The sequence below is a fragment of the Vollenhovia emeryi genome, unplaced genomic scaffold, assembly GCF_000949405.1.
Source record: "Vollenhovia emeryi isolate VEMERY1.0 unplaced genomic scaffold, V.emery_V1.0 DF939177.1, whole genome shotgun sequence".
Lineage (NCBI taxonomy): Eukaryota > Metazoa > Arthropoda > Insecta > Hymenoptera > Formicidae > Vollenhovia > Vollenhovia emeryi.
This window is the reverse complement of record NW_011967189.1, coordinates 721214-737613: the sequence shown is the minus strand read 5'-3', so window position 1 is coordinate 737613 and position 16400 is coordinate 721214. Positions and strand designations below refer to the sequence as shown.

The 16400-nt window shown below is 39.6% G+C and overlaps 2 protein-coding genes across 7 annotated transcripts in view; one reads left to right on the top strand and one right to left on the bottom strand.

Annotated features, from left to right (window-relative positions):
* Window positions 1-85: 85 nt before the first annotated feature.
* Window positions 86-11882, top strand: LOC105563386. The gene is made up of 4 exons (XM_012014950.1): window positions 86-2002; window positions 3911-4450; window positions 6252-6526; window positions 6626-11882. Exons 1-4 carry the CDS (start codon window positions 1945-1947, stop codon window positions 11498-11500), a joined length of 5748 nt encoding a protein of 1915 aa, XP_011870340.1. The 5' UTR covers window positions 86-1944; the 3' UTR covers window positions 11501-11882.
* A 377-nt stretch (window positions 11883-12259) lies between these two features.
* Window positions 12260-16400, bottom strand: part of LOC105563359 — a 70487-nt gene continuing 66346 nt past the window's right edge. For 5 of the 6 annotated variants that reach the window (XM_012014891.1, XM_012014890.1, XM_012014893.1 and 2 more), the window contains 2 exons: window positions 12939-13154; window positions 12260-12581 (listed from right to left, as the gene is read on the bottom strand). In XM_012014891.1, coding sequence (XP_011870281.1) covers window positions 12350-12581; window positions 12939-13132 — 426 coding nt within the window. In that variant the 5' untranslated portion in view covers window positions 13133-13154 and the 3' untranslated portion in view covers window positions 12260-12349. Of the gene's footprint in view, window positions 12582-12938; window positions 13155-14924; window positions 15129-16400 lie in introns of those variants that run through there. The other variant, XM_012014888.1, reaches the window with a different exon arrangement.

The window sequence follows — 16400 nt, the reverse complement described above, 5'->3', positions numbered from 1 at the left end:
GCGAGAGTGTGGCACTTGGCGTGCAACGGCGTGAGAGAGGCGCGACTCCTCCGAAAACGGGAGCGCGCACGCGCGCGCGGCGCGATCCCGCGCCGTTGCAGACAGCGCCGTTACAGGCAGCGCCGTTACCGACGTAGGATCGTAGCGGTTACCAAGCGCGCCTCGTCCCAGATAAGCGCGCGCGCGCGCACGAGTTAAGATCGGCGCGTGTTGCTAGGTTCGCTTTGATTCGCACTCCGGGTGGAGAGAACGCGGTCGGGAAATAGCCCCGTTGACCTGGATTCAATTATGACTCGACCGAAATATTTAATTTACGGACGGGCAACCGGCAACGGGGGAGAGGGGCCGAGGCGACACGCGAGGTCTCGATCATCCGGACGAGCGTTGCGCGATAATGAAGCTAATTATTGTCCGGGCACCCGCGACAGCTCTCCTCTCCCGCGTAACGAACGCGACAGGCAGGGGCGTGTAAAATTCAATGATCCAACGGTATAAAAGGAGCGTATGACTTACTTTGTTTTCCACAACGAGTGATATCATTGCTGGCGCGATAGGGGGAATTGCGTAACGTAATCGATGATGATCGATCGGATAGGCATTTTACCATCGCCGATTAATTGCGTACAACAGGACGGCAAAGCGCGCTTCGTCGCGAACGCGTGAAAAAATATATCTGGAAACACGCTGTTTTCGGATTAATAGAATACAATTGAGGCTTCGTGCGTTTAATAAATAAAAATTATACAAATAAAATATGCTACCGTATTCGCTCGATTCTCCAGAACGTGAAATAAAAAATGTACTCGCACGTTACGGTGAAAACATCCCGTTTTCAGATTAGCAAGACATAATTGATACTTCGTGCGTTTAATAAAATTATACGAATAAAATATACCAGCGTATTTGCCCGATTCTCTAGAACGCGAAATAAAAAATGTAATCGCACGTTACATTACGGCAATTACGCCGAGTTTGGAGGGAAACAATTTTGTTAAGTGACTCCCCTTCCCAAAATATACGCTCAGGGAAATATAGCTTCAAACTGCTGCTGAAAAAGCGTTAAGCAAAAGTTTCTTCTTAACGTGCTTTTGCAACTTTTGAGAATTCTTCCTGAGAAAAGTATTGATACCCTAGTAGCACAATATATTGGCGCAATATTGGGTTGTTTAAAAAGAAAAGCATCCCGTCGTCAATTATACACCTCGTTATACGATGATACTTAATTACGCCGAGTTGCAGACATAGGGGCAGTATTATCGATAAGCCGTGATATCGGCATACATTTCAAGTATAGAATTCAATAGGAGGTCAGTGCGACGTTATCGAAGTGTTAGATCACGGCTGATAAAAAAAGAAATATGATATTTACGACATGTCGCGACCCGGTATGAGTCTATCAATTTCGGAGATTATCTAAATCATTCCGATCGAATCCTCCACTTATAATGACATACAGAATGTATATTAAATGGAGGATTTTTTTACTATGTCCCGGAGAGTGTCCGATCACCGCTGCGACGTGTACGCCAAAAATATATCGTCAATAGAGAGTCAGTAACGAGTGTATATGAAAAAAAAATTGCGTGCAGACTACAACATATTGGATATTGCAATCTTTATTTATACTTTTGCAAGACGTGACTGACTGCAATTCAACAATGTGGTGTTTGGACACGCGTAAGCTATGATCTTGTACTCCGAGAGGGATTTGTAATGCCACCTCGTGTGCTATCGCCTCGTCATAATCTTTAATATATTATTTATTGTTCACGTTTACTGCCACGACTTCCCTAACTTTGTTAATACATTTTATCATTGTTTGACCGTCACTGACACTGCTCGGACTCCTTTCGTGGTTACTTATACTTTTAATATTACTGACTGCTCCTACTGACTTAAAATTAATGTTAATCTATTTATTATAATTCTTGATTATTATTGATTATGGGTATTTTATCATCATCAAAGATGCCTTTCAAAATCTTCCATCTTTGTACATATGGTGAGTTCACTGATTCCTTATAATTTACGTGTATACATATAGTGTTAGTTGAATGCAGATTCGATCGCATATTATAACATGGCTTTGCGACCAGCCAATCTTTCGCGAATGGGGGAAATTTGTTAGAAACTCGATGTGACCGTTTTTGCTGAAGACGGCTCGAATTTTGGGCCGAAACGTTCAAACTTTTCTTTAATAAGCGTAAACTGTATGTGATATACACATTAAACTCGATTGTTAACATATCAATATTTGCAAAATGTTTAATATGTAGTAAAGATTTACCACGCGATCTACAGTGATAATTTAAGGCGCTTCTGAGTCCTCTGTGATCGAAGAACCTTGTGCGCTCGCAAAAATTTAGACGTAGTCCGTGCCTCGTAACCTTGCCGTTATCGGTGACGTGACACCGCTATTTATTTCAATTGTCGCGTCGTCGGCATTGATAAAGCGACCGAAATCGGGAAATACCATGTACGTTTAATCAGACGCTTTTTAAAAATATATTTCGCATTTTACTTTATTTCTACAATGCAGGATGCATAAATATTATATCATTTATCGTTTTCACGAGTTTATGTGTTTACTCTTTTAATTAATTCGATATTCAAGAGCGCAAATTGTTATAATTGAATTAAAAAAACACATTTCACACATATTACTTTTAAAGCAGATATATGATAATTTTATTATGTGTTCAGAAATTGGAAGATAAAAAGTTTTATCAAATATGTAAAGAAGCGATTTCCGTTTTAAAAAAATTGCAGTTTTATCGCAGAATATTACATTTAATTGTTTCACATGCATTGATTGCTTTCTCTCTCACTCGTTTCCGTCGCAGAAATTCGTTATTACTGATATACATATAAAACGTATTTTGACGTAACGCATCTTTCAAGATTGATTGGCTCCCGCAATCCCACACGTACGAATATATTTACCTGATGGGTTCATTCGGGTTTTGAACTCTCATTTTTTTATTTTTATCGATGTCGTTGAGATTTCGCACATCAACAATAAGAAATACGATTGCCGTCCTGAATATTATCTGAAAATATTTTAAAGTTCCAAATGATAACGCGATGTAAATGCATGAAAATATATGTATCATATTGTACGTATAATATTCTACTGCACCATCTGAAAAAACTTCATTGCTACGCATTTTGCACAATTTTATTGGTTGATTCTGACATTTTTACTGAATGATCCAATCAGTTATCAGCATTAAATCACTCCTAGAGCAATCTTTCGATTTCGTTTGCGCAGCTAGATATACTTTCGGGATATGATATTTCACGCAAGATTATTATCAAACGATAAGATGATTGATATAAATCGATACGTCTGTTGCAACCGCCAGTTATTGTATTTTTACCTGTCGAATGTGTGATACGTTTTGATATCAATAACCAAATTAATAACCACAATGAGAGGTGAGTTTCTGGGAGATTCTGTACGATCTCTGCACCACAGCAGGATGAGTAACGTGATGAGTATCGATCTAGTTTCTTAACGTTTTAGTGCAAGTTCGATATCAAATTGCTCGTCAATTGAAGTGTCGTGCGCGGTCCAGTTTGTTTTCTATCCTTCCTTTTTTGTAAACCACACGCGAAAATTCGCTTTGAACGTTGGACAAGATTTAACCATTAAGTTTAAGTAAGTTAAATTTTCGGGAAGAGATAGTCTTTTATCGTCACTGTTTGTTTAACGCGTACCGGCGAGAACAAATCTTGCCCTATCGCGCGGTAGCGTCCTCGACCATAAAAGCCGATAAAAGTTATTCCTTGTTACGTAGCGGATTAAGGCCGCTTTCGTGTGACGTCATCAGAAAATATGCAGACGGCATAGATACCAGAGAACTTGACTCCTCTCAATAATTGAGATAAGACATTTTATAATTTACAGGATACTATGCGGTAATCATCGCCGCATTAGCGATCGTCGCAGCTGAAGTATCCGCGAGCAAAATTACGGGTAAAACACCTGTAAGGAAGCCTGAGTGTCCGTCCTCAGGCACCACCAACGTGCCTCACCCGAAGGACTGTACCTTATATTACATTTGTCAGGACGGCAAGGGCACGCTTAAAGAGTGTCCCAATGGCCTGCACTTCAATAACGTTTTCAAGCAGTGTGACTGGCCGCCGGCAGGATGCCTTCCCGGAATGCCTCGGCCAGAGACTCAACCGAATATTCCTTCCGAAAGAAAGGAGGAAGAAAATACGTCTTCACGTGGCTGCGTCGGCACGTGTCCGTCTATAGATCCCATGGATAGAACGATACTTCTGCCTTATAGGCATGACTGCACCAAGTTCTGCTCATGCAGTAACGGCACCCCGTTTATCATGTCTTGCCCGGCTGGATTGCACTTCGACAAGGCAAAATCCATCTGCAATTGGCCGACGATAGCCAAGTGCCCGTGGAAGAAGAGCAAACGGTATACAGCGTAAAATTCTGGCGGACGAGAATTGAAGTAGAAAGAAGCGAAAAGACGCAGTTTGGCCGACTCTCCATACTATTATCAATTTTATTCGTACGCTGAGCCGAAGAGATGGAAAAAAACAATCGATGTTTTGGACAAACACTTATCTTTCTTAATGCGGATAATAAATGTTTATAATAAGAAGACCCCAGCAGAATAAATTAAGAATCATGTAGTACATATGTATCTGTACGTTAATTAAGTAGAAAACCATTTGTACAAATTACTAAATGGATAATGCTATAATCTGATAACAGAGTATCGATACTTACATCTGTATCTTATCTTAGATTATTGAAAAAAATAAAATAAAATTAATCTCAGCATTATTTTATGTCAGAATTTTTAATTGACTCTCTATTTTCTCTCATTAGCAATGTGTCTCACAATTCACGATTTTCGGTAAATGTCAAAAAATGTCACTTGTCGTAACTTCCCAATTTTAATATCGCTTTGCAACTAAGCTTGAAACTAAAATCTCATTAAAATAAAATTAGTTTCCGAAAAGTTAATTTAATCAAATTAAAATCGCGAGCTGTATAATTTGTCGTATCGCTGAACATATTTGGTTTTAATACTGTTTCAATGTTAAAAAATTGACAGATTAAGCTTTATTATTACTACAGTAATTCCCATTATTTCGAGATTATTGCATCTCATTTGTACCGTAATAGATAAATTTACTCTTTGGTAAAATAAAATTGGTGTCCTTTTGCCTCTTTGCCCTTTTACCCGCGTTTACAATACCGCATTTATTTTTAATTGACACCCTGTATCAGATACGTGTAAAAATATTTTTTGCACCTGCTTCGATATGCCTAAATGACTCTTCTAAGAGAAGGGTTTTGTCAAATGTTAGATATGATAAGCGCGCACTAAGTGATAACGCGCCGTGCGATTATATAAAAATCATTTCCTAAAGGCAAATTCGTCAGTTAGCAATTTAATGAGTGAAGAAATAGATATTGGTCTTCAATTATAGCGAATGGATTCTTCACAATGAAAGGTGAGTGATTGCGACTAACGGAACTTTGATAAAGTGATAAGACGGAAGCAAATACAAGGACTATTAAAATGCATTGGACGTCCGTTTGTTAAGTGGTAAATGTGCAGGACAATACTTTAGGCGCGCGAAGAAAGAGAAATTTTTGTGCAGTGCGAGTAATTGTGTTGATTGTGCTTAGATACCGACAAGAAGTATGAAATAATAATTGCATTGTGTACATATAATATATATGTACATCCAACTCTCTTTTTATGTGGTTTCTCGTGTGTTTTACACGACTTCTTTTTATAGCTTTTAAAAAAATTTTTTAATTTCTCGATCACATACGGACCTTAATTTTAATTCCTAATATTATATTTGTAAAAGTTTCTCAATCTGAAGCCCCCCAATTATTATCATGTTAAAAAAGCAAGTGATGATGTCTGCCGAGTGAGAAGAGACCTCTTCCAAATAGTATCATTTTTCTACGCGGTCTCTCAAAATATGTAACGTAATTGTTTTTTATATTTTTTTAAATAATACGATTTCTTTTTACACAGAATGTATCTACCACGTAACAAAAAGAATTAGATGTACATTATACAATATATATATACAAGTTTAAATTTATATTATCGTTATATAATTCGCTGATTTCACATTTTTTAATTAAATTAAAAGCAAGCATATTTATAAATGTAAAAAATTATATATTATTTCAAAATTAAATTAACGTTAATTTCATAAATCTAACATTTTATGCATTACATTTTCAATTTTAGGTATATACATAGTGGCCCTTTTTTATGTGGCCATACTGGGCGTTGATGCCTTCGACGAATCACCGGTGGCCGGCATTTTGGCAAAATGCCCCGAGACCAACCCAAAAAATGAAACAGTCTTTGTGCCCCATGATACTGACTGCACAAAATTCTACAGTTGTCACATGGGAGTAAAAGGCGAGCCATTAAATTGCCCTTTCATGGATAAAAACGGCAATAGATTGCACTTCAATCCCAAACTTCAAGTATGCGATTGGCCGTGGAATGCAGGATGTCAGATATCGTCTTCAAGTTCACCAACGACCCTAACACCGACGACTCCGACGCCGACGACCTCGACGACGACGACCCCGACGCCGACGACCCCGACGCCGACGACTCCGACGCCGACGACTCCGACGCCGACAACCCCGACGCCGACGACTCCGACGCCGACGACTCCGACGCCGACGACCCCGACGCCGACGACCGCGACGCCGACGACTCCAACACCGACAACCCCGACTCCGACGACTTCGACGCCGACGACTCTGACACCGAGTTCTCCGACGTCGACGACTCCGTCATTGGATTCTTGCGTATCCGATGGAAGGATACATATGATTCCCCATGAGACTTTGTGCGATCATTATTATTCGTGTTTCAACGGCATTGTAGATTCCGTCCCTCAGAAATGCGACCGCGATTTATTATTCAATCCAAAGCTCCGTGTATGCGATTATCCGGAAAATGTTAAGTGTAATAATATTCCGCCGAGTACGGATATTGTGACGTCAACTATCCGCTCATTAATTACACCCTCGATGCCGTTCACTTCGTCATTGTTTTCTCCATTGTCGACGGAATCAGTAGATCCATCTGCCTGGATTTGCGTACCAAACGGCAAGCGATATAAGGTTCCTCATGAGATTATGTGTGATTACTATTATTGGTGTGCCAACGGTATAAAAGGCACGCAGCCGGTAAAATGCAAGAGTAATTTATTATTCAATCCAGTGGCCGGTGAATGTGATTACCCGGAAAATGTAGATTGCTCTGGTAGAAGTACTTCATGGCCAGATACCACAACGACTGAAAGGTGGACACCGCCTACGAAACCACCACCAACGGACCCACCTCCAACGAAACCGTCTCCAACGGAACCATCTCCAACGGACCCACCTCCAACAAAACCGTGTCCAACGGAACCACCTCCAACGGACCCACCTCCAACGAAACCGTCTCCAACGGAACCACCTCCAACGGACCCACCTCCAACGAAACCGTCTCCAACGGAACCACCTCCAACGGACCCACCTCCAACGAAACCGTCTCCAACGGAACCACCTCCAACGGAACCACCTCCAACGGAACCACCTCCAACGAAACCGTCTCCAACGCAACCACCTCCAACGGAACCATCTCCAACGGAACCTCCAACAACAAGAGATCCTAACAAACCCCGTGAGAACTGTCCTGCTAAGGGCTCACCGGAGAAAGGACGGATTGCTCACCCATGCCTATGCAATCGTTATTACGAATGCGTAGACGGCGAAAAGATATTATTGACGTGTCCAATCGGCAAGCACTTCGATTGGGTGAGAGAAGTTTGCGATTGGGCCGCAGTAGTGAAGTGTATTCGGCCGATTCCGACCTTCGACATTCTAATGGACGATGGCTATGATTCCACATGTGCTCCAGAGGGCAGAGCATTTCCGCACGAGACCGATTGTTCCGCCTATTATTTATGCACCAACGGTCAGACGATTTTGACCTACTGTTTGGAAGGACTTCACTTCAATATGACCATCCAGACATGCGATTATCCGGAAAAAAGTTGCGATCTAAATGCACCCCTACCGACAATCAGTTTGGACACTTGCCCTTCTACATATTCCACGGAGAAAGTATTTTTATCACACGAATGTGAGTGCAGGCAGTATTACGAATGCGTTGGTGGAAAGCAAGTTCTCCGATCTTGCCCGAACGGAATGCATTTCGATGGCGTTCGACAAATTTGTAACGATCCGACTAAAGTCACATGTATCGCAACTTCGACAAGGACCGTATCTACAACTGCGCCAACTACGAGAGCTATTAATAAACCTCGCACAACGTGTCCTCCCAAGGGATCATCCGAGAGTGCACGGTTTCCTCATCCATGTCTATGCAATCAGTATTACGAGTGCGTGGAAGGCGACAAGATATTACGAACATGTCCGATCGGCACATACTTTGACGACGCGAAAGAAGTTTGCAATTTGGCCGCCAAAGCGAAATGCACCCGGCCGCTTCCGTCCCACAATATCCTAATTGGCGACTACGATACTAAATGCTCCCCAGATGGCAGAAGGTTTCAGCACGAATCAAGTTGCACCGAGTATTATTTATGCTCAAAGGGTAAGAAAATCTTGAAGTCCTGCTCAGAAGGACTTCACTTCAACGTTACTATACAGATGTGCGATTATCCGGAAAAGAAATGTGATCGAGTTACACCTCGGCCGACAATCTCTCTAGATGTTTGCCCTCCCGCAGGCTCCACAGAGAAAGTATGGCTGTCTCACGAGTGCGAATGCACGCAGTATTACGAGTGTGTTGACGGAGAACGGGTTCTTCGAGACTGCTCGGATGGTCTGCACTATGATCACATTCGTCAGATTTGCAATGAGCCGACCGAAGTCAAGTGCGCCAACTTCGCGCCGTTGCCGACGGTTCCCACGGATTGGTCATCCGGTATTCCCAATTTGAATACAAGATGTTACGACGAGAATAGCGAGACGCCTCACGAACACGACTGCAGGTTCTACTATAAGTGCAGCAACGGCAAGAAGATCTTGAAGACGTGTCCTGAAAACTTATACTTCAATCCGACGCTTCGAGTCTGTGATTTTTCGGAGAACGTCGCCTGCCATTCGGAATCTGCAAACTTACCTACTGCGTCAACGTCAACCAAGTGTCGCGCGACGACAGGAACCATCAAAATTCCTCACGAGACCGATTGCAATCTATATTACGTTTGCGAAGATGGCATTGATACTCTTAAAACATGCCCTCCAAAGCTCGTTTTCAATTCTATTCTGAAAGTCTGTGATTTCCCAGAAAATTATATTTGCAACGTGATCAGCGCAAAGGACGATTATAAAAAGGAAGATAAGACGATGATTCAAAACCTTGACCCGTCTACCTGCATCGGTACCTGCCCTGAAGAAGATCCCGTGTATGCAGTGTTACTTCCAAACGATGATTGCAAGAAATTCTGCATATGTAGCGGCGGCGTGGCGTGGGTCCAACCGTGTCCTGAGCCTCTCTATTTCGATTCTGTACACAAGGTTTGTAAACGGAAGAAGGATGCTGTTTGTGGGAAGCGTTCATTCGATCAAGGTGATGCTTTCACAGCTCGTAAGGTAGCCGACGATGACAATTCGCCACAACTTTTGACCGAAAAGACCGACAAAGACTATAGCGACTTGCCTAAAACACATTTTTACAATCTCGATCCGTCTACGTGTATCGGCACTTGTCCAGAAGAAGATCCCGAGTATGCAGTGCTGCTTCCAAATGACGACTGCAAAAAGTTTTGCTTGTGCAGCAATGGTTTGGCGTATGTCCAGCCGTGTCCTGAACCACTTTACTTTGATTCCGTGGATAAGGTTTGCAAACAGAAGAAGGACGCCGTTTGTGGGGTACGCTCGTACGATCCCTCATTGATGATCTACGAGAAGGATTTGATATCTGGAAGCGACGAGAATTATGATGAACGTGAAATATATCATAACCCTTGGTACCGGCGTTTCGATAATGTCAATCCGTTTATGTGCATCGGCATTTGTCCTGAGGAAAATTCCGAATATAGAATGTTACTTCCGCACGAGGACTGTAGGAAGTTCTGTGTATGCAACAAGGGTTCGACATACGTTCACGCATGCCCTGAACCACTTTACTATCATTACGTGGATAGGATCTGCAGAGAGAGAAAGCATACCGTTTGCGCAACCATAATTAGCGTAGAGGACGATGAAGAATATTCAGAGGAATATCTGAGCGATGAGAGTAACGAACGTAGAAGACATAACGGTTTGTGGCCACCCTTCCATAGTATCATTCCGTCTACTTGCATTAATACGTGTTCTGAGAGTGACTACATGTCTGCAGTGTTACATCCAAATGAGGACTGTAAGAAATATTGCTTATGCAGCAGAAATGGGATCAGAATCTATTCGTGTCCCGAGGATCTTTACTTCGATTCAATAGATAAAAGATGTAAACGGAGGAGGGATACAGTTTGCGCGCTCAGCCGAAATGACGGTACGATAAGTAAAGAAGTCATTGGCAAGGAAAGGACAGATACTGTAAGCGAAGAAATCAGCGACCGCGAAGTATATACCTCGTCTAATATACCTGTATACCCTTGGTTTTACGGCTACCTGGATACATCTACCTGTATAGGTACTTGTTCTGAAAACTCTAACTATGCACTCCTGCTTCCAAACGTGGACTGCAAAAAGTTCTGTATATGTAGTAGCAATCAGATGTGGATTCTGTCATGTCCTAATCAATTTTATTACGATTCTGTAGATAAGATTTGCAAATCGAAAAACAACGCCAATTGCGCGATAAATCCGTTCAATAAAAATCGACCTTTTATGTCTAACACAGTGGTTGACAAAAATAATCTGAATGGAGAGAAAAACCATGAAGGCAGTACACGTAATGGCATCTCGTCGAAATTATATTTCTCGACTTATCAATCTTCCAACAATCTTGACCCATCTACTTGTATCGGTACCTGTCCGGAAGAAGATCCAGAGTATGCAGTTCTACTTCCAAACGACGATTGCAAGAAATTCTGTATGTGCAGCAACGGAATAGCGTGGGTTCAACCATGTCCCGAGCCTCTCTATTTCGATTCCGTAGATAGAGTTTGCAAACTGAAAAAGGACGCAGTTTGTGGAAAACGATCCTTGAGCAAAGATAATATTGTAACGATCGCTAACGATAATGACAATTTGTCGAAATCCTTTATTACAGAAAATAATAACGAACGCGGCACATATGACAATCTCGATCCGTCTACTTGTATCGGTACCTGTCCGGAAGAAGATCCCGAGTATGCAGTTCTACTTCCAAATGACGACTGCAAGAAATTCTGTATGTGTAGCAACGGCATAGCGTGGGTTCAACCATGTCCCGAGCCTCTCTATTTCGATTCTGTAGATAGAGTTTGTAAAAGAAAAAAAGATGCTGTGTGCGCGGTACGCCAGTTAATGTAATAAAGATCACTGTTTCACAATTGATAAATAATGATTGCCAATGAATCTGTAGCTGCTCCGAGCGAGGAACATGATGGCAGTCATTTTAGTTGAAGTTTTATTTCAGTTTCACTTTTTATTTTACTTATAAATCTCTATGTTCACTTTTCTTATAATTTAACACTGAATAATGTGATAATGTTAGTTGTTGAAACAATTCTGAAACAAAATTCCGTTTTTATTTGAAGTAATCATTCGTCGATAATTATTTATTTATAGAATAATAAAATGTTATAATCTAACAGTGCCGCCATATTATACATATTGTAACTTATAATTGCTGAAAGCTATTGTTTACTTTTTAATTAAAATTACTATAGGTATATATAATAAATTATCGAGTTATAATTCCGTATTATGATTATTTCTTCTTTATATATCAATGAAATTACTGTTTAGAAGATATTTAAATCCAATTCATATAAGTCTTAAAAATATTATTAAGAATTTTCATACACAAATTAAATTGACATTTGTGCAAGGTTAAACCGGGTTATAAATATGCTACGTCGATATATAATTTCATTTCGTAAGTATCACCCGAGGCATCGGTTTCGCATTTTAATGTTTCCAAGTATCTTAGTCCTGACGCACCCTTTACCTTCTCATCTTTATCTTTAATATATCGAGGAGATATAGGATAAAAAAAGATATGTTAAAGATTCGTAAAATTAAACTGTAAAGAGAAAAAGCGGAACTTGACACCGATAAGCGTTATAATTGATCGAGACGATAGAGAACTTTACTTTATTCCAATGTCGAGAGAAAATTAATCTCGATATTAGGAAAGGAAGGAGGACATCACATAGTTTATTGTACATCATTGTAATATTTGCCGATTACATCCGGAGGGAACCGTATCGTGTACGATGTATACTCGTCCGAGCTCGGAAAGTCGCGGAGCAGGATTTGCTCTTTGTTCTGCCTGATGTTCTCTTCCCTTTGCTGTTTGTTTTGCCTCTGAGCATCCTGAATCATCTTCAGGGTCTCCCAAATGGCGTTCAGCTCCATCATTGGCACAGCATCACTTCGTTTGCCATACCTACGCGTGATTGTCAGTACTCTTAATTTCCATAATACGATTAATTCTCTTTTCATAATTATGTACAATCAGATTATCTTTATGTTCCTTCTTTCAGGTTTCAAGAGAATTTCGTATAATTAACTATGTATTTGAGGCTAGTATTTCGCGCATGTATACTATATTCCTTTATCATAATTGCACGTAATAATTATCTGTTATTTATTCCATGCGAAATTTGCTTTAATTTGAGATGTTTGCGAAGTAGGCTATTATTATCATGCATACATATGTTCTGACGTAGTAGTTATACTTAAAGAAATTTTATTATCCACTAAGTTATAGCATAAAAGGCCAGGCATCGATGCTCATAATCACCTTGCTTTTCCAAACGTGTAATAATAATTTTTAACAGAATCGGCGAAATTCTTTAGCTTAATGTCTGAGTCGATCAATTCCGATCTGGTCATTCTAGCTGTGGAGTCCAGCTCGGCACAGGTAATCGTCATTTCGATAACGGCGACAACGAGCACGCAACCGAAGAAACGAACCAGATTCATCCGTGTCAGCATTTTGAAGTAGTAGTCTCAGTTGCTGCAACGATATGTCGAAGCTTGTACGCAAAAAGATGAGGTAGACGATGATGTGATTTCGAAATTCACGAATACAATCCGTAGGTAGAACGACGAGTCGTTTTTCGTTCCTTTCCCGTCGCTGCGAAATTTCCCGCTTTACACGAGACATCAAAGGAACACAATCGAAAGTTTCTTTACGCGTACACTTCCGAGAGCTGTAAAAACCGGGGATGATCAAACACCACGGGCTTCCTTGCGCGTTTGCTTCGACACGATTGCTTCGTAAGAAAGACGCGACGGAGTTCCTCGATAATTAGCGTGCAAAATTAATGCATACCGTCGGCTTCTCTCAGTCAATCGGAAAATTCTTCGAGAAATGGTAAGAAAATGCTTTGTTTTTGAAAAATACAAGAGTGTAAAATAATTTACTAAAATAATACCGATTTTTTAATCTTTTTTTCATAGGTTCCTTCTATTTTAAGCGTAATTGCTTTACCACAACTTTAATTATAAATTGTCAAAATGGAATTATTTAGACGGTAAATAGATGAATTATTTAAGCACGGAGGTACGGCATTAATTTAAATTTGCTTATGGAATCGACTCGATAAGCGACAGACTGGCGCGAAACGTCGGAATAAATTCGTTAAGAGATAAACCTGCCACGAACGGAACACGAAATGACAAGGGGAGTCGCGAGGCAATTTCGTTGAATATGTAAAATTCATTGCGCCGCATTCTAATGCATACGATTATACATACTAGTATTACGACCGATTACTGCGTCAACGAAGCTATCGAATCAATCATGGAATTCAATTTTCAGGCACGTCCTTTTGTGACGATGGCATGTTCATCACGTTGACTGATTACCGCATGATGAAATGTGTTTCTACTCACGTCGCGTCATTCGCGACGAAACACTTGTGTTTCATTAACAAGGTCTACTGGCTGTCCAGCAATATTGGCCGGTTCAGCATATGCGAAATATATACGTACATATAAAGTTTATATCTGTTATAGATCATATTCGGTTTTGAAGAAGCGAGTTTCATATTTCTAGCACGCCCCTAATATATTCTTAGATCTAGGACAATACCACGCGACACAAATTTTCTATTACGTACGAAAAGTATGCTATGTAATTTTAAGGTTGATTGAATAAGTCGTTATATCAAAAATGCTGAATATATATACACATATATATACATATATATACTACATAATCGAATATTACGAAACTATGAGAAAACGCTTTTTAGATATATTTATCAGTAACTTAATTGCAGTAAAGTTTGTTTTAAAGTTTTAAACTGTGTACTTTAAGCTTTCAGCTTAAGTATATTTATAGAAATTCAGTATATCAATGCTTTATAAGTTTTTTTTGTATTATACGTTACTAACAAAAGGCATAATTCTGCGATGAATTGTCGTTTACAACAAAGAAAAACTCTATTTTAGATTAGATAATTGAGTTTATAATATAGTTCACCAATGCATAGACATAATATTAATAGAATATATATGTATGTACATATATATAATTTAGAATATATATTTTTTTAAACACATATATTTATATCAATCCAAACAGTCAAAAATTGACCTGCAATTACATCTTACAGAAAAACTTCAACAGATTTAATTGTAGAAATCGGAAGCTCCTGAAGTTAGATTGTTGCCAAGAGTTTTTCAAACATTCTTTCAAATTAATCTGGCTTTGCAGCACTAGAGTTTCTTATAACTAATACAATTTCTTAAATTCACACGATTAACAGCCAGAACTTACCGATTATCAAATAAACCTTCGAGCGATTTATACAGTTGTGTGCATGGATTAGAACGATTGGGGAGAAGTATCACACCTGAAGGAAGTCTACGTTCAACTCACTGACACCTTACAATTTCTATCTCACCCTCGCGATACCCTAGTGTATCTTCTCGATATACTGGCGAACGTTTCAGTAGTTCGGATCGGTCACTGCGCCGCCGACAGGAGTATATATACCTGCGAAAACACCCTCCATCCCCTCGGCTATAAACCGCAACCAATCCTCGAGACCCGACCCCACTAGTCGTCCTACCCTTTGCTAATAGAAAACGTCACAGACGAGGATCAAGGAATCCGAGAACTGAACGATGCAGAGTTATATAGAATAGAATAAGATACGAAGGTAATATTAAATAAAAAACCCATGATTATGCAAAGTTAATGCGGCAAACTATAAATTTGCTTCAGCATTTTTGTACAAAAGAATATCAAGAACTTATTAGGTGCTACTAATATTAATTTCTTGCCATTACTTCCTACTTTATTGAAATAATGTAAAATATAATATTATTAATCAGCTCCTATCTCATAATCTAACATTGTTGGGATCATTTTGTTTCGAAAATTTGGTGAGTCCATTTTTTTTAAATTTCAGCTGCGATCACAACCGAATATAACGATGATGAATTATACACACCGTGTGACGGTTCTACAGGTAAAGACTTACCTGGTGCAGGTAAATCGCAGAGAAATATAAATAGGCCATGACGGACATGGTGTTTATTAATTCATTAAATTATTTTGTATAAAATTAATAGAAAATTTTTAATAATACAGAGAAAGAGAGAGAGAGAGAGTGCAGCCAGCATTATATCATTCTAAATATCGGATGGATATTTAATTTGTACTTAACATTTATTTTATAATATACATATTCTGTAATTTTATAACAATAAAAATAAACAATAAAATTAAAATAGTCAATATCTACAGGAAACAAAGAGTCTTTATCCACTATTTTGAACATTTTTTAGTCTCTCTCTCTCTCTCTCTCTCTCTCTCTCTCTCTCTCTCTCTCTCTCTCTCTCTCTCTCTCTCTCTCTCTCTCTCTCTCTCTCCCTCTCCCCCTTTCTCTCCCTCTCTCTTTCACAGCATGACTAATGAATATCAAAAGAAATAGAGTCAGAAAGAGATAGAAAAATACAATTCAGATAAATAATTTCAAGTCTAAACAGCCTCAAACCGGGTCGATTTTCAACCGCATTGTTATTCCAATATCGCGTTATCTAAAATTACGAATACACGGAAGGACCACCAGTGCTTGCCTTCGTTAACGATTCGGTCTTATTTATATGATCAAATCGCGCTCGCTGGAAAACATCGCTATCTCCCAAGGAACATCACGAGAAGCAATCAGGAAGTAAAAGTAAAAAAAAATGAGAAAAATAAAAGAACTGACATAAAGGAGACACCATCGACGAAGTGCGAGCGACC

What these genes read in the sequence shown, in the direction of transcription:
- LOC105563386 (XM_012014950.1), top strand. Translation starts at nt 1,945, where the DNA reads ATGGGTATTTTATCATCATCAAAGATGCCTTTCAAAATCTTCCATCTT. An exon ending in CTTCCATCTTTGTACATATG is followed by an intron (nt 2,003 to 3,910) that starts GTGAGTTCACTG and finishes TATAATTTACAG; the next exon opens with GATACTATGCGGTAATCATC. An exon ending in GAGCAAACGGTATACAGCGT is followed by an intron (nt 4,451 to 6,251) that starts AAAATTCTGGCG and finishes TTTCAATTTTAG; the next exon opens with GTATATACATAGTGGCCCTT.